Source organism: Triturus cristatus, chromosome 4_1 (assembly GCF_964204655.1).
Source record: "Triturus cristatus chromosome 4_1, aTriCri1.1, whole genome shotgun sequence".
Classification (NCBI taxonomy): Eukaryota; Metazoa; Chordata; class Amphibia; order Caudata; family Salamandridae; genus Triturus; species Triturus cristatus.
In genome coordinates, this window is record NC_140585.1 from 663,094,076 (window position 1) to 663,119,309 (window position 25,234).

At 38.2% G+C, this 25,234-nt stretch overlaps 2 protein-coding genes across 2 annotated transcripts in view; both read right to left on the reverse strand.

The window, feature by feature from the left end:
• PDZRN4 (PDZ domain containing ring finger 4) overlaps positions 1-25,234 on the reverse strand; it is a 2,469,118-nt gene that overhangs the window by 488,781 nt on the left and 1,955,103 nt on the right. The gene's annotated exons all lie outside the window — the stretch shown is intronic.
• On the reverse strand, positions 1,005-13,487 carry LOC146855361 (uncharacterized). The gene is made up of 2 exons (XM_085650593.1): positions 13,378-13,487; positions 1,005-8,532 (listed from the first exon to the last, which is right to left on the reverse strand). Exon 2 carries the CDS (start codon positions 8,487-8,489, stop codon positions 2,025-2,027), a length of 6,465 nt encoding a protein of 2,154 aa, XP_085506719.1. The 5' UTR covers positions 8,490-8,532; positions 13,378-13,487; the 3' UTR covers positions 1,005-2,024.

Here is a 25,234-nt window from a genome sequence, read left to right on the forward strand (position 1 = left end):
TCTACGCTGCTTGCGTATAGTTACGCACTTTGCGTAGCCGCGCGTACTGCGCGCGGGACGCGTGCGCGCTTACGCAACACGCGCACGTTACGCGGAAGTGCCGGGAAATGACTGTTATGCGCATGTGCGCAAGCGCGTGTCTTTTTTACGCGCACGCGTACTTTTTGCCGTAAGCGCACCGTAAGCGTACCGTAAGCGTACGGTAGGTCATGTGATCTTGAAACACAACTTTTGATTGGTTGAAACTACTTTCAGTTCTAGAACTCTCCTACACCACACCCATTCCCCTCATTTCTGCTTGTGATCCCTTGGGAGAAGGAGCTGGTTTGTCTTTGGGATACGATGGCAGAACAGCAGAGCTCTTCTGAGAGTGAGGCTAGCACCAGCAGCACTGTCTTGAGGCAGAGAGCGAGGAAAGTAAAACCTTCTTATGTTTGGGATTATTTTACTTTTCCAGAAGGCCAGCAAAAGGTGAATGCACCCTTAGTTACTTGCAAGCTGTGTCAGCGTGTACTTTCTAGAGGTAATCCTAACAGGAAGTATTCCTTTGGGAATCACACCATGAAGAGACACCTCCAGGATGTACACAGAAGGACACATGGTCATCTTTTTGGAGGTAACTCTTCAGAAAGACGAGCCAGTACATCCACAGCAGCTCAGCCTGGACCATCACCTGCAGGGCTTACTCCTTCTTCTGCAGGTCAGGTGAGCCCTTCATCTGTGGGGGGAGAATCTCCTTTTGCTGGCCCTCTGGAAATGAACCCTCGATTTCGGAAGGTTGATATTCATTGCACATTTTGTAAAGCTCTAATTTGTTATAGGGAGACCAGTGTTTCCCTAGTGAATAACAAAATAGATCAGCACATTTGTAGCTTTGAATGATTTTCCCATGGTTCCTTTCCTCTGTCCCTGCATGAACACAACGGTTCTTTTAAGAGCCAACCTTATCTTTCATCTTTTTTTTACATTTTTTTTAAAAAACTTTTTTTTTTTTTTTTACCGTACGCGTACGGTAAGCGTACCTTTTTTTTATTTTTTAAAAAAAACACTAAAAATCATTTTTCACATTACAAGGTCCTTGAAAGACTACAATTATTACTATTGACTTACCATACTCACTGAAAAAAATATTTATTCATTTGTTTTTTTAAAAAATAGTTTTTAAAATGGTTGTAGTTTACGAAAATTTTCTATATCGATCTGAAAAAAAAGAAAAAAGTATTAATATTTTTAAAACATTTTATAATACAGTACACATATTTACATTTTTTCCCAAAAAATATTTTTGCCTTATTTTTGCTGTTTTCAGAATATATTGCATTTCACTATAAATTGTGAAAGCAATTGCATTCATCATTTTACAGCGGGCAAAAAAAAATAACAATCTCAAAGATTGTATTAAAAAAGCCCAGAATCTCTTCTCACTTAAACTTATCATTACAGAAATGCATATTATTCTTAAAAAATGTCATCTAAAAACAATACTTTTTTCTTTAAAATACCGTCTGATATTTTTGTTTCAGAAGTACATTCACAATAATATATCTCAAATAACTCCAAAATACATCTGATTTTATTTCCTTTAGGCCAAATAGTATTTTTTATTCTTTCCCTGGAATAAATTTCCAAGGGAAAACCATTAAAATTCTAAAGTTTAATCTGTCCAGATCTCACCGATTCTCTGTAACATTTTGGTTCACGAAAATTTTTCGAATAATTTATTTAGTCCACAATAGAATTGCTTACTTTTCCACATGGCCAAATAGTAATTTTTGAAATTATTTTTGAAAAAATTTCCAGTGGCAGTCCAATAACATTCCAAAATTTAAAATGTGCAGAAGTTACCGATAATCTCTAAATTATTGGTTTTTCAAAATTGCATTAAAAATTTAAAAAGTCCACATTACAATTGGTTATCTTTCCTTTAGGCCAAATGATAATTTTAAAAATCTTTTTTCTACAAAATTGCAATGGTAATCCTGTAAAATGGTAAAATTATTTTGTCCAGATCTTGCCAAGTCTCTCTAAAATTTAGGTTTCAGGAAGATTAGATAGGAATTTGCTAAATCAAAAGGCAAACGTTGTTTGAAAATCAATTGGGAATCATTACACAGTGTCCATCCTTTTTCACATTTTAGATAAACTGTGTAATGTCCAGAAGTAACAGTAGGTCCATCATGGAAAATTATTGCAACAGTTACAAAAGTTTTTCCTGAAATTGATAATTGCTGTCCTGTAAACTTCTTTATTAAAGTATCCAATTTTGATCCATCAGCTCTACATCGTTGCATCATTAAAATTACATACTGTCCGTATTCCCTTAAAATTAATGTTGATAACATGTCAGAATTACACTCACCACATTTCATGCTATGATTAGCATCTTTAACTAAGTTTGCAAAAGTGACTGTTTTACTCTCTGGCAATGTCAAATAAATAAACCTTTCATTATCAACAATAGAACCACTTATATTATAACAATTATCACAACTATGTTCCCATTTATAAGAGAGACCAAAAAAAATGTCAATGGGAACTCCTTCTTCTTCCACTACCTGAAGAAAATACATCAAAAATTCGTGAGCATCTTGCTGTTCATTTTGAGAAAACTGTGTTCGTCCTGAACATACATCTAAAAGTTTTCTAATATCAGTAGCACTTTCTATTTGAGTTTTATCTTTACTCAGCTTTTGAAAAAGGAGACTGAGCTCTGAACAGAATCTTTTTCCCTGATTTATTATTATCTGCTCTTGCAAACTTTCCAGATAAAAAGCAACATTCAGCACTACATTTGCGTAGCAGTTGACACCAGAGCTATTTTCAAAATGACATCCTACAACCTGTTCTTCATTTTCCTTATTCTTTTTGCTTGCAATTACATCACTCCTCTTTTTTTTCCTCTTCTCTACATCTTCATTACAGATATTCTCATTTCTCCTTTTACGAGAAACTACACGTTTCTCCAACACAGGATACTGACCTAAATGAGGAGCATAGCTTCTTCTTAATCTATTATACTCCTTTACACAGTTTGTATCAGCACTAACTTTTGAGTCATCGAAGTCTATCATGAATAAACCTGATAATGTTTTGACTCGTGACAAAGCAACATATGCCATACCTTCTTTGAACACACTAGATCCAATGTTCACAAATGCACAATCTACAGTCAATCCTTGAGACTTGTGAATAGTTACAGCATATGCTAGAGAAAACGGAAACTGCTTCCTACGTACATATAAGTCTTTCACAAGCATGAAACGAACTGAACAACGACAAATGTCTTTAACTTCCTCTATCTGATCAAATTTTATTTTTAACCATTCAATTCCATCTTTTTTCTGATAATTAATAAAACCCACAACTCTTCCCATCGCTCCATTTACTAAGCCTTTTTCAACATCCAAATTTCTCCTTAAAAACACTCTACAGTTCATGCAAACATATAGATTTTTTTCTAATCCTGCTGTTTTGGAGATGTTCTTCTCTAGTGAGTCCAATTTATTTTTCAGTTTGCCTGTTACTGTGACAGTAATTCTTCCATCCTCAATTTTGTCCACTGCTTCCAATTTCATGATCTCTTCCTTTTCCAATTTCAAAAGCTCCTCATTGAATATTGAGCATTCACGTAGAGTTGGCATTAAGCAGATGACACTTTTGTTTTCTGCAATGTTCTTGTATATCTTCTCTGCAACTATTTCTTCCTTTGGAAATAAATTATGTAGCAGCCGAGTCTGTAATGCTTTTTTGCCAGCTTCTGTGAGTAGTCCAATCCTGATATCTTTCAGAATACTTCCATATTCTTCATCGTTTGCTTGCCTCATATTAGTTGTAAGTTCCTTGTACTCAAAGAAGGACCAAATATTTGTATTACCGATGCTTCCCAATGACTTCTTCGTGTCTTCATGTGTCACAGTATTAAACACTGGTTGTCCTTTAACCGGAGTAAGTTGCAAAAGATCCCCAAAAACGATGACGTGTTTTCCACCAAATAACACGTCATAGTCTGTCTTCAAAATTTGCTGCATTCTTAAATGCACAAAGGCAAGCATTAAGTTTGATACCATGCTCACCTCATCAATAATGAGAACTTGCATCTTCTTCAATACTCTTGAAACTTCCAAGCATGCTTCTCCAGTTAGCTTGTTGAATTGTATTTTGTTCTCATGCTCCACTGGTAACATTAGCAAACGATGTAAGGTGATTCCTTTTATGTTATATGCTGCTAACCCAGTTGGAGCAGTAACCACACAAGACAAAGTAGAATCTGTTTTTTGCTTTAGGTAGCTTCTGATGACTTTAATTAGGAAACTTTTTCCAGTGCCAGCTTGTCCGCTTACATACATCCTGATTGGATGAAATGATGTGCATGAGCACTCTTTTTTTTCATGTAGAAATCCGTGATCAATTTTGTTTTTGATCTCTTCATAAATTTGTTGCTGCTCTTGATTCAGTTGTCTTTCCAAATTTTCTAAGTCTATAAATGCTTCTTGAGCTTGATTCATAGCCGTTTCCACTTCATTCATGGCTATTGATGCTTCATTTTCAACGATTGGTTGTCCTAGGGGATCTTGACTGTATGTTCCTGAACTTTGGCTGTCCTGAGAACTGTCTCTAGCAATTTCTGCTGCAATTGTAGTTTCCTGTTCAATTTCTTCATTTAACATTTGCAGATAAGTTGAGAATGTACTGCATTGTATGCTGTCTTTGCAAGCATTAAAAGAATCTTCATAGCTCTGGAATTCTCCCAGTAGTTCATCCTCTGAACGCCATGGTTTAAACAACTGTAAAAGAGCCAAGTAGTAAAATTCTTTCTTGTCGGTAGTGTCGCAACTCAGCTTCCGGTGATTTATCAAACTTCCTTTGGTTTGCTTCACCAAACATCCTTCTTCACCAACGACTTTATATTTTCCATTATTGATGTCTTCTGCAGCTTTCCGTGAATAAATGTAGTTCTGCAGCACTTCATAGAGACACATGTTCTCCAGATGATGACTTCTCTTGGGATAATATGTGTCCAACATGTTTGTTTTCAATATATCTGTACTTTCAGGTTCGAACTGTGCCAAATATTCAATTTCTCCAACAGATTTCAGTACCCGATTTCTCATTGCTGCAAGGCCTAAACTTGCCCAAATTATTCTTCTTGACTTCGAGTAGAGACTTGCAGAAGATAATCTATCTGAACATTCGTAGGATCCAATTTCTCGATGCGATAACATCTTCAAACTGAAACTGTACAGCTTCTTACTGACAGTCTTCTCGTGAGAAATCTCTTCCCACATTTCCTTCAATTCTGTTTTTTCTGATTTCGTAATGTAAGACGTTACATATCGAGCAACAGCAATGGAATTGTCAGCAACATACTGTATATCCATGTTAGCGTTCCACATGGATAAAATGACTGGGTTGTAGTCATTTATATTTTTTGATTCTTCTTTTCTTTTAAGGTTGTAGGTATTCTTAGGTGATTTTCTTGTGATAGTATGTCTCACAGCTGACATAAAACTGTTGACTCTTCCATTTGTAAGAACAGGTCTAGGAAATCCAAATCGACATTTAGTGTAGTATTTTTCTTTGCTCTTGTATTTCCGTCGACAGTATTTTCCACACCGATGACTTTGGAAACGTAGAACTTGCTCCTTTAACTTGTACTCTTCTGTGCTTTTAGGTATAGCACATGTTGCATATTCTTCAATGTAAGATAACACTGCTTCATCAGTATCTGTTCCAAACTTTGGGGCATCCTTGATCCACAGCAGCATATGAATATGAGGAGCACCTCTTGCCTGGTACTCTTTTCTCCAAAAGAAATCCACTACTTCTCCAAGGGGTGGATTTTTTTTATTGCAGATGAAGGACATCATAGCCTCAAATCTATGATTGAAATATCTGCAAACATTAACCGGATCCAATGAGCACAGTTCTCCTGCTGTCTTGTATTCGATGTTTTCAATGTTTGAATTGGCCTCTCGTAGAAAATCCAGTAAATCATCCCAAGCGTACTCGGCGCAGCTTAGGGTAAGGAACCATGTTGGTGTTCCTAAATTGCGTAACATGCATTTTAGTTCACCATGGCGTCGGTACCAATATTCATTTGTCCCACGCTGACAAGCCATCAGATTGATCAGTTGTGTTTCCAAATGATCATCTCGGTGCTGCACTTTCTCCATAAAATCCTTAGCAGACACATTTTGTAAATGTACTCCACTTTTTAAAATGTGATTTACTGCATAAGACAGTGCAGACAAGTCGCTTTCAAATAAAAGATGGAACAAATAAGGGATACTTTGTCGAAATCTGGGATCTTCAGCATATAGTCTTGTAGTCCGATACTCAGAAGCTGGAATCTGTTCCGGACGTTCATCGTATCGTCCTCCTTTTCCTTTAGGAAACAGCTGGGGAAAACATCGAGCTTCCAAGCTCTCCTCCCATACACTCACGGGATTTCCTTTTGCTTTCTTCATCTGAAAGAGATCAATATTGTCTCCCATAACTTCTTTCGAATGGAGAGGATGTATGCTAAAATGTTCATAAATTTCTTCTTCCTTTGACTTGTCCACTTTTTCAATTTGTCCACTTGGTGTTTCTGTATCTCCTTGTAAATCTTCTTCTTCTTCTTCTTCTACTATATAAATTGATTCATACCATTTGTTATTTTTTTTCAAATACAAATTTGCTCTTTGTACTTTCCGCACATCTACCAGCTCCTGCCAAATCTTCTTATTCTTTGTAGGTACACCATTAACCAGAATAATTAATGGTTCAGTTTCCAAAGTATCCGCATCAATAGTTTCCATATTTTTTTTCAAATCCAAGGGCAAATACACCACTCTACCTTTTAAACCTCTCACTAAATCTGAAGGAGGTAATTTACCAGTTTTGGGCTCCATACGTACTATGGTCTGGAACGGATGAACACATTGAATGAGTATAGACTCATATGTATTTAATTCAGAAAGTTCAGCAGGAATAGCATCCAATTCTAAATTATTATGTACAGCTCTGGTCGGCATTCTATTTTCCTCTAACTTGTTGTAGCAGTATTTACAAATACGCTGATCTTCACCCAATTCAAAACAATTTTCAAGAAATATATATGTTGCAAAATCCATCCACTTATAATTATCTTCATTTTCACTCTTTCTGTAGAGATCAACATTCCTAGTTTGTTTTCTATAATGAGTTCTGCGGCAACAAATACAAGTAACATTTGGTCTTTCATTAGAGACTATTGCAAATTTTGTTATGTGATCATTAAATGTCTTACTTACACAAGGTTCTACATTCTCTTCCACTTCTGCCTCATTTACTGTGTCCTTCTCTGCACTGTTTTGTTCAGGACCAAAGTAACAAAACTGAATTTCATCAACAACCTTCTCTACATCTGATACCGTTCCTCGGAACAGAGCCCTATTCAATTCATTTAACTTTATTGCTGGACTTTTGGCAAAATACAACCGTCTCACAAACTTTCTCATTTCAGTATGATGAACAGCCAGCATCCTAAAATGATGGAAAACACTATTGCACACTTTTCTAGATAGACAAGCAAGAGAATGACCCTGCAAACCAGTATTCTCTCTCACTCTGCATGGATCCAGACTTTGAAGCACCTTAATCTTTTGTTTTACACTTTTTTTACTATATTCTCTTAGAAACTCTCGAAATCTGTCAATAGATTCCTGACGCACAGTGCAAATACTACTACAATTCCAAGTGTACACTGGGGCTTTAGGACGTCTCCCCATTGCCTCATCTGCCATCACTTGTACCTCATCTCTTGGAACCATTATCTCCTTCTCCATTATGCAACCATTTTTTACTTCGTATGAACGACCTCTGGTGTCAACTGCATGCAGCAAACTATTACTTTGAAAATAGCTCTCTTCATTAAAAAAAGGTTCACTACTTGAGCTATGCATCCACTTTCCTAAAAACACTTTACAAAAATTTGTTCTGTTCACTACTCTTTTGCTTTTGCTTTGTGATTTCAGTACATTAACCATTTTATCTAATGTACGCATCCTATTCAAAATTAATATGAATAGTTTCCTTTTTAATTCTAATGCCTTTGCTGCAATGGCTTCAATTTCTTTTTTTCTCTTATAATATTTAGCCTTTTGCTTATATTTCTTTATATCCTTTATCAAATTGGACATAACTCTTCTCTGAAACATTTTTCTACGTATCTCTTTAAATGCTGTTTTTCTGTTTATGTTAAACTTTTCAATTGCAGAAGGTATATTTGCATTAACTAAATCCTCAATTTTTTGCTGTTCTGTAGGTTTTGTTACATTTTTCCGAGAACAGACATTTTGTACATTTTTGTTTGTTTTCAATATTTTGTTTAGGAATTGTCTTTTTTGCTTACCAGAAGATTTTTTCTTTTTCCCAACATCAGCATCTTCTACTAACTTTGGTCCTCCAGTTGTCCTCAAATATAGTTTTTTTTTTAGCGTTTTTTGAACTCGAGATTTTGTAGGCATCTTAAATTTTGTTCACTGTTCTTCAGCAATACCTGCAAAAAAACTAAAAAAAAAATTCTTTATTGTATTTAAATATATTACTACATTTCTTTTCACAATAGTCACAAAACGAAATTTCTTTGCCAATTTGAATGCACACAAACTCCTCTTTTTTTTTGGGCAAGTGAAAATCTGTATAACAAACTGTCACATTATGAAACCAAGCTGTTTTTTTTTCAGACCACCACCGTGTGTATTCTCTGTGACTGCCTACACTCCAGCAGGGGCAACCAGCCTTAGTGATGCTGAATGTATTTGCATTACAGACTTAAACCTGAAAACCCCACTCGCTTCTAATTACTGTGCATGACTATACATGGCAAGCACATGGGTGTGTGCTAAACCTCTGCTTCTTCCCCCAAAAATTCGCTCCTCTTTTCCATCTACTGCAACTGTGAAATCACCAGAGCAAGACGCAATACATTTCTGCCTATAATTCTTCTATGCACACAGAGTCATGTTTTCACATTAGTGCCAAAACGAAATTTCTTTGCCAATTTGAAAGCACACTTACTGCTCTTTTTTTTTTCGGGCCAAGTGAAAATCTCTTTTTACACTTTGAAATCACTTTTACAGACTGACACATTCTGAAACCTTTTTTTTTAAATTTATTTAAATGCACATGTCCAAGCTGTTTTTTTTTCAGACCACCACCGTGTGTATTCTCTGTGACTGCCTACACTCCAGCAGGGGCAACCAGCCTTAGTGATGCTGAATGTATTTGCATTACAGACTTAAACCTGAAAACCCCACTCGCTTCTAATTACTGTGCATGACTATACATGGCAAGCACATGGGTGTGTGCTAAACCTCTGCTTCTTCCCCCAAAAATTCGCTCCTCTTTTCCATCTACTGCAACTGTGAAATCACCAGAGCAAGACGCAATACATTTCTGCCTATAATTCTTCTATGCACACAGAGTCATGTTTTCACATTAGTGCCAAAACGAAATTTCTTTGCCAATTTGAAAGCACACTTACTGCTCTTTTTTTTTCGGGGGCAAGTGTATATCTCTTTTTTCAATTTGAAATCACTTTTACAGACTGACACATTCTGAAACCTTTTTTTTTAAATTTATTTAAATGCACATGTCCAAGCAGTTTTTTTTTCAGACCACCACCGTGTGCATTCTCTGTGACTGCCTACACTCCAGCAGGGGCAACCAGCCTTAGTGATGCTGAATGTATTTGCATTACAGACTTAAACCTGAAAACCCCACTCGCTTCTAATTACTGTGCATGACTATACATGGCAAGCACATGGGTGTGTGCTAAACCTCTGCTTCTTCCCCCAAAAATTCGCTCCTCTTTTCCATCTACTGCAACTGTGAAATCACCAGAGCAAGACGCAATACATTTCTGCCTATAATTCTTCTATGCACACAGAGTCATGTTTTCACATTAGTGCCAAAACGAAATTTCTTTGCCAATTTGAAAGCACACTTACTGCTCTTTTTTTTTCGGGCCAAGTGAAAATCTCTTTTTACACTTTGAAATCACTTTTACAGACTGACACATTCTGAAACCTTTTTTTTTAAATTTATTTAAATGCACATGTCCAAGCTGTTTTTTTTTCAGACCACCACCGTGTGTATTCTCTGTGACTGCCTACACTCCAGCAGGGGCAACCAGCCTTAGTGATGCTGAATGTATTTGCATTACAGACTTAAACCTGAAAACCCCACTCGCTTCTAATTACTGTGCATGACTATACATGGCAAGCACATGGGTGTGTGCTAAACCTCTGCTTCTTCCCCCAAAAATTCGCTCCTCTTTTCCATCTACTGCAACTGTGAAATCACCAGAGCAAGACGCAATACATTTCTGCCTATAATTCTTCTATGCACACAGAGTCATGTTTTCACATTAGTGCCAAAACGAAATTTCTTTGCCAATTTGAAAGCACACTTACTGCTCTTTTTTTTTCGGGCCAAGTGAAAATCTCTTTTTACACTTTGAAATCACTTTTACAGACTGACACATTCTGAAACCTTTTTTTTAAATTTATTTAAATGCACATGTCCAAGCTGTTTTTTTTTCAGACCACCACCGTGTGTATTCTCTGTGACTGCCTACACTCCAGCAGGGGCAACCAGCCTTAGTGATGCTGAATGTATTTGCATTACAGACTTAAACCTGAAAACCCCACTCGCTTCTAATTACTGTGCATGACTATACATGGCAAGCACATGGGTGTGTGCTAAACCTCTGCTTCTTCCCCCAAAAATTCGCTCCTCTTTTCCATCTACTGCAACTGTGAAATCACCAGAGCAAGACGCAATACATTTCTGCCTATAATTCTTCTATGCACACACAGTCATGTTTTCACATTAGTGCCAAAACGAAATTTCTTTGCCAATTTGAAAGCACACTTACTGCTCTTTTTTTTTCGGGCCAAGTGAAAATCTCTTTTTACACTTTGAAATCACTTTTACAGACTGACACATTCTGAAACCTTTTTTTTAAAATTTATTTAAATGCACATGTCCAAGCTGTTTTTTTTTCAGACCACCACCGTGTGTATTCTCTGTGACTGCCTACACTCCAGCAGGGGCAACCAGCCTTAGTGATGCTGAATGTTTTTGCATTACAGACTTAAACCTGAAAACCCCACTCGCTTCTAATTACTGTGCATGACTATACATGGCAAGCACATGGGTGTGTGCTAAACCTCTGCTTCTTCCCCCAAAAATTCGCTCCTCTTTTCCATCTACTGCAACTGTGAAATCACCAGAGCAAGACGCAATACATTTCTGCCTATAATTCTTCTATGCACACAGAGTCATGTTTTCACATTAGTGCCAAAACGAAATTTCTTTGCCAATTTGAAAGCACACTTACTGCTCTTTTTTTTTCGGGCCAAGTGAAAATCTCTTTTTACACTTTGAAATCACTTTTACAGACTGACACATTCTGAAACCTTTTTTTTAAATTTATTTAAATGCACATGTCCAAGCTGTTTTTTTTTCAGACCACCACCGTGTGTATTCTCTGTGACTGCCTACACTCCAGCAGGGGCAACCAGCCTTAGTGATGCTGAATGTATTTGCATTACAGACTTAAACCTGAAAACCCCACTCGCTTCTAATTACTGTGCATGACTATACATGGCAAGCACATGGGTGTGTGCTAAACCTCTGCTTCTTCCCCCAAAAATTCGCTCCTCTTTTCCATCTACTGCAACTGTGAAATCACCAGAGCAAGACGCAATACATTTCTGCCTATAATTCTTCTATGCACACAGAGTCATGTTTTCACATTAGTGCCAAAACGAAATTTCTTTGCCAATTTGAAAGCACACTTACTGCTCTTTTTTTTTCGGGGGCAAGTGTATATCTCTTTTTTCAATTTGAAATCACTTTTACAGACTGACACATTCTGAAACCTTTTTTTTTAAATTTATTTAAATGCACATGTCCAAGCAGTTTTTTTTTCAGACCACCACCGTGTGCATTCTCTGTGACTGCCTACACTCCAGCAGGGGCAACCAGCCTTAGTGATGCTGAATGTATTTGCATTACAGACTTAAACCTGAAAACCCCACTCGCTTCTAATTACTGTGCATGACTATACATGGCAAGCACATGGGTGTGTGCTAAACCTCTGCTTCTTCCCCCAAAAATTCGCTCCTCTTTTCCATCTACTGCAACTGTGAAATCACCAGAGCAAGACGCAATACATTTCTGCCTATAATTCTTCTATGCACACAGAGTCATGTTTTCACATTAGTGCCAAAACGAAATTTCTTTGCCAATTTGAAAGCACACTTACTGCTCTTTTTTTTTCGGGCCAAGTGAAAATCTCTTTTTACACTTTGAAATCACTTTTACAGACTGACACATTCTGAAACCTTTTTTTTAAATTTATTTAAATGCACATGTCCAAGCTGTTTTTTTTTCAGACCACCACCGTGTGTATTCTCTGTGACTGCCTACACTCCAGCAGGGGCAACCAGCCTTAGTGATGCTGAATGTATTTGCATTACAGACTTAAACCTGAAAACCCCACTCGCTTCTAATTACTGTGCATGACTATACATGGCAAGCACATGGGTGTGTGCTAAACCTCTGCTTCTTCCCCCAAAAATTCGCTCCTCTTTTCCATCTACTGCAACTGTGAAATCACCAGAGCAAGACGCAATACATTTCTGCCTATAATTCTTCTATGCACACAGAGTCATGTTTTCACATTAGTCCCAAAACGAAATTTCTTTGCCAATTTGAAAGCACACTTACTGCTCTTTTTTTTTCGGGGGCAAGTGAAAATCTCTTTTTACACTTTGAAATCACTTTTACAGACTGACACATTCTGAAACCTTTTTTTTAAATTTATTTAAATGCACATGTCCAAGCTGTTTTTTTTTCAGACCACCACCGTGTGTATTCTCTGTGACTGCCTACACTCCAGCAGGGGCAACCAGCCTTAGTGATGCTGAATGTATTTGCATTACAGACTTAAACCTGAAAACCCCACTCGCTTCTAATTACTGTGCATGACTATACATGGCAAGCACATGGGTGTGTGCTAAACCTCTGCTTCTTCCCCCAAATATTCGCTCCTCTTTTCCATCTACTGCAACTGTGAAATCACCAGAGCAAGACGCAATACATTTCTGCCTATAATTCTTCTATGCACACAGAGTCATGTTTTCACATTAGTGCCAAAACGAAATTTCTTTGCCAATTTGAAAGCACACTTACTGCTCTTTTTTTTTCGGGCCAAGTGAAAATCTCTTTTACAGACTGACACATTATGAATCCACCATGTGTAACTACAACAAAAACAATTCCCATTTCTATTATTCATTTCTTAAGTTACCACATACATCCCCTCTCAAACTGTAAACTCACCTTTAAAATTAGTTAGTTGTGAAAGAAATGTGTCACTCAAACAGCAGATTATCAGAGCCAGGATCTCTGTTCTGTACACCTCTCTCCTCTCAGCAGAACCAGATAATGGCAAACTTTCCCTCTATTTTTCCACACATATACATGTAAGTTTCAAATCTCAGTGCTTCCCCCTTTTTTTCAAATGTAATGACACATTTCTATTGGTTGAAAACCAACCCTTTTCCAAAAGTACCCTGCCCCCAACTTGACTTCTGCCTAGTACCCTTCCCCCAACTTGACTTCTGCCTGCTACCATAGCAACAGCTCATGGAACACTGCTGTGTGCAGTTAGGTCAGAAGTTCGACACACAATGTTTCAATTCCACAGAGCAAGAGTGCTTGACTTTTCAAACCTAACTGCAAATCCATAGTACTGTTCTTTGGTTACACATTTTTTTGTACCAATACAAAACATGCTTCTATTAATTTTCACATACAGCCTAGTTTTTTTTCTAGAATGGTATGAAACAGCCAATCAGTTCTTTTTGTTTTGTAAAAAATATGTATGCCTCCATTTCCAAACTGTCTTTCTTTTCATATTGCCATTCTACTGAAAGACACCTCCTGAGTGCATCCAGTTCTCCTTTGAAGATGTTCACAGTGTGGATTGTAGGGCACAGCTATGTCTTCTGGAGTGAAAAGTTTGCAGAGAAAACAGATATGGTGAGAGACCTTGCTTTGCCAAATGTAGACATTAAATGGATTGGTCAGAGAGGGTTAACGTGGCACCAATTGATGCCATTGGTGAAATCCTTCATGCAAATCCAACACCCTGACCTCATAATAGTGCACTGTGGTGGCAATGACCTAGGCACTTTGACTGGGGTAGGTCTGGAAATGCTTATGAAGGACACCTTTGCACAACTGTTTTCACTTTTCCCTAAAACTGCCTTTGTGTTTTCCAACATATGCCAAAGGCAAAAATGGAACTGGTCCAATCATTTCTGTCCACAGATTGACAAAGCAAGAAAGCACGTCAACAAATCTGTTTCTGCTTTCCTCCGTGACTATGGTATGGGTGCCATTTACCACAACAACTTGCGTTACGACATGCAAGACATTTATAGAGGAGATGGTGTGCACTTCAATGATGAAGGGAACAGAGTCTTCCTCTTGAACCTTAGACTCTGCATCGGTACTTACTTGTAGGTACCACTAAAAAAATGACTCCATAAACACAACAGCTCTTTTTAGAGCTCCCTAATTTCTAAACTCTTAAATCTGATTTTCATTTATTTATTTTTATTTTTTTTACCGTACGCTTACCGTGAGCTTACCGTACGCGTACCCCGTGATTTTTTTTAAAATCAATAAATGTTTTCTTTGTACTTTTCTGTCCTTCTTTGACCCCCTTACAATTGTTAGGGGGTCTGTAACTCTCCTCATTGCCCCCTTTCCTTGTTTTCACTCTTTTTTTTCAGAGTGAAATACACAAAATGGCGGCCGCCGCTTCCTGGTTTCGGCCGATTCGAATGTTTACTAAGATCTAAGAGCCAATCAGAATCGCGCTCGCGCACGCCACCGTACGCTCACCGTAAGCGTACGGTAAGCGTACCGTAAGCTGGCTCAGATATATATATTGATTTAAAGGCTATTTTCTCAAAATCAACTGAACTGATTTACACCAAACCTACAAAAGGCACTTCCTTGACCTACGGACTACCTCTCTGCCAAATTTCTAGTAATTCTGTTCAGCCGTTCGGGCTGTAGCTCGTTCTAAAGGTCCTATGGAAAAATGCATGGGAAAAACGCGTTTTGGGACCCCCCTTTTATCTCAGCCCCCGCTTGACGAATCCCCCCGAGACTTTCAGGGTAGGAGCGGAGCGTAGCGCCCCACCTATTTTGAGAAATTCGCGAGGATTCGTCGACCGGCGCCAAAGTTATTCAAAATAGAATGTTGAGGTTTTCCTATGGAAACGTGGTCCTAACTATAACTACCAAGACATTTATAGAGGAGATGGTGTGCACTTCAATGATGAAGGGAACAGAGTCTTCCTCTTGAACCTTAGACTCTGCATCGGTACTTACTTGTAGGTACCACTAAAAAAATGACTCCATAAACACAACAGCTCTTTTTAGAGCTCCCTAATTTCTAAACTCTTAAATCTGATTTTCATTTATTTATTTTTATTTTTTTTACCGTACGCTTACCGTGAGCTTACCGTACGCGTACCCCGTGATTTTTTTTAAAATCAATAAATGTTTTCTTTGTACTTTTCTGTCCTTCTTTGACCCCCTTACAATTGTTAGGGGGTCTGTAACTCTCCTCATTGCCCCCTTTCCTTGTTTTCACTCTTTTTTTTCAGAGTGAAATACACAAAATGGCGGCCGCCGCTTCCTGGTTTCGGCCGATTCGAATGTTTACTAAGATCTAAGAGCCAATCAGAATCGCGCTCGCGCACGCCACCGTACGCTCACCGTAAGCGTACGGTAAGCGTACCGTAAGCTGGCTCAGATATATATATTGATTTAAAGGCTATTTTCTCAAAATCAACTGAACTGATTTACACCAAACCTACAAAAGGCACTTCCTTGACCTACGGACTACCTCTCTGCCAAATTTCTAGTAATTCTGTTCAGCCGTTCGGGCTGTAGCTCGTTCTAAAGGTCCTATGGAAAAATGCATGGGAAAAACGCGTTTTGGGACCCCCCTTTTATCTCAGCCCCCGCTTGACGAATCCCCCCGAGACTTTCAGGGTAGGAGCGGAGCGTAGCGCCCCACCTATTTTGAGAAATTCGCGAGGATTCGTCGACCGGCGCCAAAGTTATTCAAAATAGAATGTTGAGGTTTTCCTATGGAAACGTGGTCCTAACTATAACTACCTACTGGCGACCGCCAGTAGGTAATATATATATATATATATATATATATATATATATATATATCAAACACTAACTCCGATCTTCGCCAAAAGAAAGGACAGCGACACCGACGACTTCACTGAATTCACAAGTTTTAATGCTCTTACTCCATTGCTACACGTTTCGGCATCACCTGCCTTAATCATGCAACAAGAAACATTTTCAGTGTGTGGGTTAAAATACACGTAACGTGAATTGCAAATAAAGGTCACATGGTTTTTTACACCAATCACTGGCAAATGGACATAGAAATAAGACTTATCATTGTAATTTAGGGCTTTCTCTAATTTATTGATTTCGTTTTTTTGTTTCAAACAAAACTTTATACAAACAGGCAATGCTTAATAACCAATATTACTTCATATTTGTTAAGCATATATCCACATGGCTATATGTTGGAATATGAAGATATATAAATAAATGCACGTGAAACGAAAGAACAATTTTAAAAGGAACTATATCGGGAGGTCCCTTATTAAAAATTTCCATCCAAACTCCTTCAGTGCAACATTTATTTATCAACAATAAAGTGCAACAGTGCTCATCTCCCAATATATCACTAAAGTGTGAGTGCCAAAAAAGTGCAAAACCATTTCACGTATTTGCATCATATTTCCTTTCTTCAATCTTTTTTGAAAAAAACTTTTTTTTATTATTATTTTTCCTACTCTAAATTCCAGGGCAAGTGCCCTACCATATTAGCCCAATGAAAATTATTCTTAAATTTGTTTAAAACTTGTCAACGTCCTTCCAATTTGCATATAACAAATACATCATTGCTCCTTGCCAGTGATAAAATCAAATACACAGTGTCATCAAATAACAATCAATGTCAGTCAGTCATTATGTTCATGCTCCAAATGGAGTCCATCAATGGTATACATTATTGCGGATAACAATTTGTTTTGTTTGTGTATCTTATCAACATGGTGATTTTTTTGACATCCTTGCTCATGGTTCTGACTTTCTCTCTGTGTTGTTCTCTGTGTATATGTTATTACATCTCATTCTTTTATCCATTTATTTCCTCTACTTTCTTTCTCATAATGTTTCTCTATTGAGAAGTATCTAAAAGGTAAACCAATCAAGAATTTAGAGTAACACACAATGAGCCGGTCAAATACAACAACATTTTGAGCACTATCAAATTACATTATCTGAATGATTTACTGAATACATAAAGTGCAAGTGCTTTTATAAAATAAAAAATCCCTCAGATATTGGTCTATAAACCAACCGTGATAGCAAAATTTCTTAATGCTTAGAACACGGAGTAAATACAAATTATTATAATTTCCTTAAATCTCCTATTGACATTTCTGGCTAGACTGACAAGATTTACAGACACCTATAAATGAAACAATCCTCAAGTTAAAAAACACACATTGACCTGATTAAAATGCTAATATAAATGTGTTAAAAAAACGAACAATAAAAGGATCTGTCAAATTTTGTTAATTTTGTAAATGAACATGTAGATCTTCTTCAGTGTTTCTACCCTGCCCCCTTTTTGCATTTTTCGCGTTTGTTTTTTAGGTTTCTAGTGCCTCGGTCCTACCGAGGCACAAGATGGCTGCCAATACTTCCTGATCTGGAGTGTTGACAGCCTATTAGAATACAGCTCGTGCACAGCAGGGTGTGTGCTGGGTGCGGGGAGGGTGCGCGGATCCTCCGAGGCCATAGATATATCTATCTTTTTAACTCTAATTTTCTCAGGAACTACTGAAGGAATTTACAACATTTAAGCAAAAGGCACGAGTCTGAACTGAGGACTACCTCTTTGCCAAATTTGGTGTAATTCCGTTCAGCAGTTCGGGCTGTAGCTGCGTCAACAGGTCCTATGGGAAAATGCATGGGGAAAACGCGTTTTGGGACCCCCCTTTTTTCTCAGCCCCTGCTTGACGAATCACCATGAAATTTTCAGGATAGGAGCGGAGCTGGCCAAAAGTTTGGAAAAGTTCACGAAGATTCGTCAATCGGCGCGAACGTTATTCCAAATAGAATGTTGCGGATTTCCTATGGAAAATAGATCCTAACTATATCTACCTACTGGCGAACGCCAGTAGGATGGATGGATATATATATATATATATATATATTTTCCAAACTTCTCCAAACTTAAGAAAAGCAATCGACGCCGTGTCTGTGCTGAAAGTTATTTATTGCCAGCTGAAAAAGCTAGACGCGTTTCGCCTGTCCTGCAGGCTTGTTCACTAGCAGTTTAGTAAAGTTTTCCAAGGCAATTTAAAACAGTGAGTGACGATCAAGGCACGTGATGGACTACAAGTATTAAAATAAACAACAGACTCGTAGTTCAACAAACTGCAATAGATAAACAGTCCTGGCAAGTGCCGCAAAGTATAAGACCAATTCATTACGGTCAGTAAAACACAGTTTGAACTCAATAGATTTGGAATATTAAGTAACATTCAACAATTATGACACAATTATTGCCCTAGTGGTCCTGTCATATTGATCATTAAACATTTTAAACCAAGTCAATATTTAACTGGCAAAGATAGCACATTACACGAGTAATTAGATCAAGTGATCAGACGCTCTGAATATAATTTCAGCCGTTATGCCAAAACATAATTAATCAGATCAGAATGGAAATGACAGTAAATATGAAGTTTCTGTGAAGTTACTGCCCAAGTGGGCTGAAATGAACATCAACAGAGAGTCTGTAACAGTTAATAGTAGCTCTTTTTAGTCCAAAACAGTGACGAAATCACACAATAAACAAAATACAACTAAAACCAAGTAGAAAAAGAACGGGAGGATTCTATAAATGCGAGTGTAAGTCTTCTTCCATGTTGAGACCATGTGGTGTTTTAGTATTGAGTCTAATGATATAGCAAGATTCAAGTTTGCGCAGTTTCTTTTCCCGGTTTCCTCCTCGGCTGCCAGCTGGAATAGCATCAATTACATAATACAGAAGACCTTCAGGGTCTTTGTTGTGACATCTGTCAAAATGCCGTGCCACGAGGTAGGTTTTATCCCCATTTTTGATGGCACGTAGATGTTGTAACACCCTTTTATGCACAGGCAAAATCGTAGAGCCCACATATTTAAGGCCACAAGGGCACTGTAGTATGTAGACCGCATAGTCAGTCTTGCCTGTGTAATGACCCTTGATTTGTTGGATGGCTTTATGGGAAAAACCTGCTGGGAAACAAGTGATGTTTTTTCCATACATACAGGCCTTACATTTATGGCATTTAATAAAACCATCCTTTCTTTGAAGCCAAGAGCCTGCTGATTTTGCTTGATTGCTAGGTAACACATTGCTAACTAATGCTTGGTGCAAAGATCTGGCCTTTCTGAATGTAAATTGTGGTCTTCTTTGAACAATTTTACCCAACACTGGATCACTCCGAATGATGTGCCAATGCTTGTTAAAAATTGTTCTTAGTTTATCCTGTTGCTTGTTGTAAGTAGTGATAAACCTACACTGGTTGGTGTCTTTTGATGAATTTTTTGCTGACTTGGTGTCTTTATTGAAAAGGATTTGTTCTCTGTTGGTTTTTTCAATTTTAGTGACAGCTTGATTGAGACAGATTTCTGAATAACCTCTGGCTTGAAAACGAGATTTCCAACATGCAAGTTCTTTATTAAAATCATGTTGGTTGCTACAATTACGCCTGGCTCTAAGACATTCCCCGTAGGGGATGCTGTTGACTAGTTTAGCCGGATGGAAACTTGATGCATGTAATAATGTATTACCATCCGTTGGTTTGCGGAACAATTTAGTGTGCAATTTGCCCTCATTCACGTACAGTGTTAAATCTAAAAAGTTAATTTCAGAATCACTGATAGTACTGGTGAGTTTCAGGTTCAAGTTGTTACATTGCAACTCTTTGACAAAATCTTGCGCACTTTTCATGGTGCCTTTCCAAATAATAAAAAGGTCGTCGATGTAACGACTCCAGTGCATTACATTATTGTGCCATTCTGCATGCCAGCGCGTCTGGACCACCTGCTCCTCCCACCAGCCCATATGCAAATTAGCATAGCTGGGGGCGAAGCAGGTGCCCATCGCCGTTCCGCAAATTTGTTGGTACAATTCTCCATTAAACAGAAAAAAATTGCTTTCAAGACAGATGGTGATCATTTGGAGTAGCATTTGAGTGTGGTGCCAAAATTTTGCTGGACGGGTACCCAGGAAATGTTTACATGCATTAATGCCATCTTTATGGCGAATACTGGTGTATAGTGTGGTAGCATCTATAGTAAGCAGTAGGAAATCTGATTCCCACGGGATGTCATACACTTTGCGTAGGAAATCACTTGTGTCCAGGATAAACGATGGTAGTGCTTGAACAAGAGGACATAAAAAAGAATCAACAAATTTGGAAGTGTTTTCAAAAGCACTGCCTATAGCCGAGATAATGGGACGACCCGGGGGATTGGCCATATCTTTGTGAACCTTAGGTATAAGGTATAAAACTGGAATGACGGGGCAATCAATTTTCAGGAAAGACATTTCATCTTTGCTCAACACACCTGTTCTGACCCAGTCAGTTAAGGAATTGTTAAAAGACAAATGACGTTCTTCCATAACATTCTTATTCACCTTGATATAATTTGACTTGTTATTAAGTTGTTTATAGGCCTCTGTCAGGTATTTCTGTTTACTCCAAAGGACCACATTGCCACCTTTGTCTGCATTGCGGACAATGCAATCATTGCTATTGGTCAATTTATCGACAAGATTATAATAGTCTTTGGACTGTTGGTTAAATGCATTTCTCTTACTATTTAATGATGTACATAGATTTTTGATTTCATTAGTAACCAAATCATTAAATAGGTCTACAGAATCTCTTGCTGTGACAGGTGTGAATTTGGAACGAGGCTTGAAATCAGTCAATTTATCAGTGTTCATATCAATTCCTTCCTTGTAGGCCAGTGATGTCATCAACTCACTTGAACTGGTGGTTTCCAAAGATCCACTTGAAAACGCATTGACATCATCCTGGTTGACTAGTTGCTGCAGTTCGAGCATAAGGTTCATATCTTCTACACCCAAGTTGTCAAATTGAGTGTGTGAGGGCACATGGACAGATGGCACTGATTTGTTTGGTGTTACTGCAAAGAATTTTTTTAACTTTAAGGACCTGATGAATTTGAAGAGGTCCACCCTTGTTGTCACATAGTCCATGTCAATTTGGGGACAGTATGAGAGGCCAAGTTTGAGGATGTTCTTTTCTTCTTCAGAGAGCACAATGTCAGTTAGATTAACAATTGTGGCTTCGTTGGTTGCTTTCATTTCTATTTCTTCGGGTTGGATTTGGGATTCTTTTTGTCGTTGGTAAAGTTTGGAGCCCTTGCGCCTCTTCCGCCTCTGCCATTTGCTCTTTGTGCTCCGCTGTTTGCAGGGGAAACGCGTCTAGCTTTTTCAGCTGGCAATAAATAACTTTCAGCACAGACACGGCGTCGATTGCTTTTCTTAAGTTTGGAGAAGTTTGGACAATATTTGTGACCGCGTTTGGGAGGTCTCTTCTTCGACGCGCCCTTCGTTCTGGAGGCAACGGGTGTTCCCATCCATTTGTGGATCATATATATATATATATGAAAAGGGGGCAAGGAAGAGAGTTACAGACCCCCTAACATTTGAAAGGGGGTCAAAGAAGGACAGAAAAGTTAAAAAAAAACATTTATTAATTTAAAAAAAAAATCGCGGGGTACGCGTACGGTAAGCTTACGGTAAGCTTACCGTACGCGTACGGTAGAAAAAAAAAATAAAAAAAGAAATAAAATTCAGATTTAAGTGTTTAGATATTAGGGGGCTCTAATAAGAGCCGTTGTGTTTATGAAGTGATTTTTTAGTGGTACCTACAAGTAAGTACCGATGCAGAGTCTAAGGTTCAAGAGGAAGACTCTGTTCCCTTCATCAGTGAAGTGTACACCATCTCCTCTATAAATGTCTTGCATGTCGTAACGCAAGTTGTTGTGGTAAATGGAACCCATACCATAGTCTCGGAGGAAAGCAGAAACAGATTTGTTGACGTGCTTTCTTGCTTTGTCAATCTGCGGACAAAAATGATTGGACCAGTTCCATTTTTGCCTTTGGCATATGTTAGAATACACAAAGGCAGTTTTAGGGAAAAGTGAAAACAGTTGTGCAAAGGTCTCCTTCATAAGCATTTCCAGACCTACCCCAGTCAAAGTGCCTAGGTCATTGCCACCACAGTGCACTATTATGAGGTCAGGGTGTTGGATTTGCATGAAGGATTTCACCAATGTCATCAATTGGTGCCACTTTAACCCTCTCTGACCAATCCATTTAATGTCTACATTTGGCAAAGCAAGGTCTCTCACCATACCTGTTTTCTCTGCATACTTTTCACTCCAGAAGACATAGCTGTGCCCTACAATCCACACTGTGAACATCTTCCAAGGAGATCTGGATGCACTCAGGAGGTGTATGTCAGTAGAATGGGAAAAATAATGAAAGACAGTTTGGAAATGGAGGCATACATATTTTTTTAAAATAAAAATAACTCATTGGCTGTTTCACACCATTCTACACTAAAAACTAGGCTGTATGTGTAAATTTATAGAAGCATGTTTTGTATTGGTACAGAAAAATGTGTTACCAAAGAACAGTACTATGGATTAGCTGTTAGGTTTGAAAAGTCAAGCACTCTTGCTCTTTGGAAATGAAACATTGTGTGGTGAACTTCTGACCTAACTCCACACAGCAGTGTTCCATGAGCTGTTGCTATGGTAGCAGGCAGAAGTCAAGTTGGGGGAAGGGTACTAGGCAGAAGTCAAGTTGGGGGAAGGGTACTTTTGGAAAAGGGTTGGTTTTCAACCAATAGAAATGTGTGATTACATTTGAAAAAAAGGGGGAAGCACTGAGATTTGAAATTAACATGTATATGTGTGGAAAAAGAGAGGGAAACTTTGCCATTATCTGGTTCTGCTGAGAGGAGAGAGGTGTACAGAACAGAGATCCTGGCTCTGATAATCTGCTGTTTGAGTGCCACATTTCTTTCACAACTAACTAATTTTAAAGGTGAGTTATGAGTTTGAGAGGGGATGTATGTGGTAAATTAAGCAATGAATAATAGAATTGGAATTCCTTTTGTTGAAGTTGTGTTTATCATTTTGTGTTTTGGGAGAAATTTAAATGTAAGGAACATGTAAAATAATATGGACTATGTTTTCACCATAAATTAAGGTGTACTGGTATAAATGAGGAATACTTTTAGGGTTTGAGGTTGCAGTCAGTAATGCAAATACATTCAGCATCACTAAGGCTGGTTGCCCTTGCTGGAGTGTAGTCAGTCACCCAGGTTACACATGTTGCTGGTCTCAAAAAGCTGTTTGGACATGTGCTGTTTTCAGAATCTGAAAAGTGGATTCAAAATGTGTCAGACTGTAAAAGTACTTATCACTTGCCAAAAAAAGCGTAGTAAGTGTGCTTTCCAATTGGCAAAGAAATTTCGTTTTCAGCCTAATTTCAAACCATGACTCTGTGTGCAAAGAGGAATTATAGACAGAGATTTATTGCGTATTACTCTGGTAATTTTACATTTGCATTAGTAGGAAACGGGGAGCTATTTTTTCTGCAGAAGCAGACTCTTAGCACACACCCAGCTGCTTATCCTGTAGAATCATGCATAGTATTCACAACCGAGTGGGGTTTGAGGTTGCAGTCAGTAATGCAAATACATTCAGCATGACTAAGGCTGGTTGCCCTTGCTGGAGTGTAGTCAGTCACCCAGGTTACACATGTTGCTGGTCTCAAAAAGCTGTTTGGACATGTGCTGTTTTCAGAATCTGAAAAGTGGATTCAAAATGTGTCAGACTGTAAAAGTACTTATCACTTGCCAAAAAAAGAGTAGTAAGTGTGCTTTCAATTGGCAAAGAAATGTCATTTTCTGCCTAATTTCAAACCATGACTCTGTGTGCAAAGAGGAATTATAGACAGAGATTTATTGCGTATTACTCTGGTAATTTTACATTTGCATTAGTAGGAAAAAGGGGGAGCTATTTTTTCAGCAGAAGCAGACTCTTAGCACACACCCAGCTGCTTATCCTGTAGAATCATGCATAGTATTCACAACCGAGTGGGGTTTGAGGTTGCAGTCAGTAATGCAAATACATTCAGCATCACTAAGGCTGGTTGCCCTTGCTGGAGTGTAGTCAGTCACCCAGGTTACACATGTTGCTGGTCTCAAAAAGCTGTTTGGACATGTGCTGTTTTCAGAATCTGAAAAGTGGTTTCAAAATGTGTCAGACTGTAAAAGTACTTATCACTTGCCAAAAAAAGAGTAGTAAGTGTGCTTTCCAATTGGCAAAGAAATTTCGTTTTCTGCCTAATTACAAACCATGACTCTGTGTGCAAAGAGGAATTATAGACAGAGATTTATTGCGTATTACTCTGGTAATTTTACATTTGCATTAGTAGGAAAGGAGGAGCTATTTTTTCTGCAGAAGCAGACTCTTAGCACACACCCAGCTGCTTATCCTGTAGAATCATGCATAGTATTCACAACCGAGTGGGGTTTGAGGTTGCAGTCAGTAATGCAAATACATTCAGCATCACTAAGGCTGGTTGCCCTTGCTGGAGTGTAGTCAGTCACCCAGGTTACACATGTTGCTGGTCTCAAAAAGCTGTTTGGACATGTGCTGTTTTCAGAATCTGATAGGTGGATTCAAAATGTGTCAGACTGTAAAAGTACTTATCACTTGCCAAAAAAAGAGTAGTAAGTGTGCTTTCCAATTGGCAAAGAAATTTCGTTTTCTGACTAATATCAAACCATGACTCTGTGTGCAAAGAGGAATTATAGACAGAGATTTATTGCGTATTACTCTGGTAATTTTACATTTGCATTAGTAGGAAAAATGGGGGAGCTATTTTTTCAGCAGAAGCAGACTCTTAGCACACACCCAGCTGCTTATCCTGTAGAATCATGCATAGTATTCACAACCGAGTGGGGTT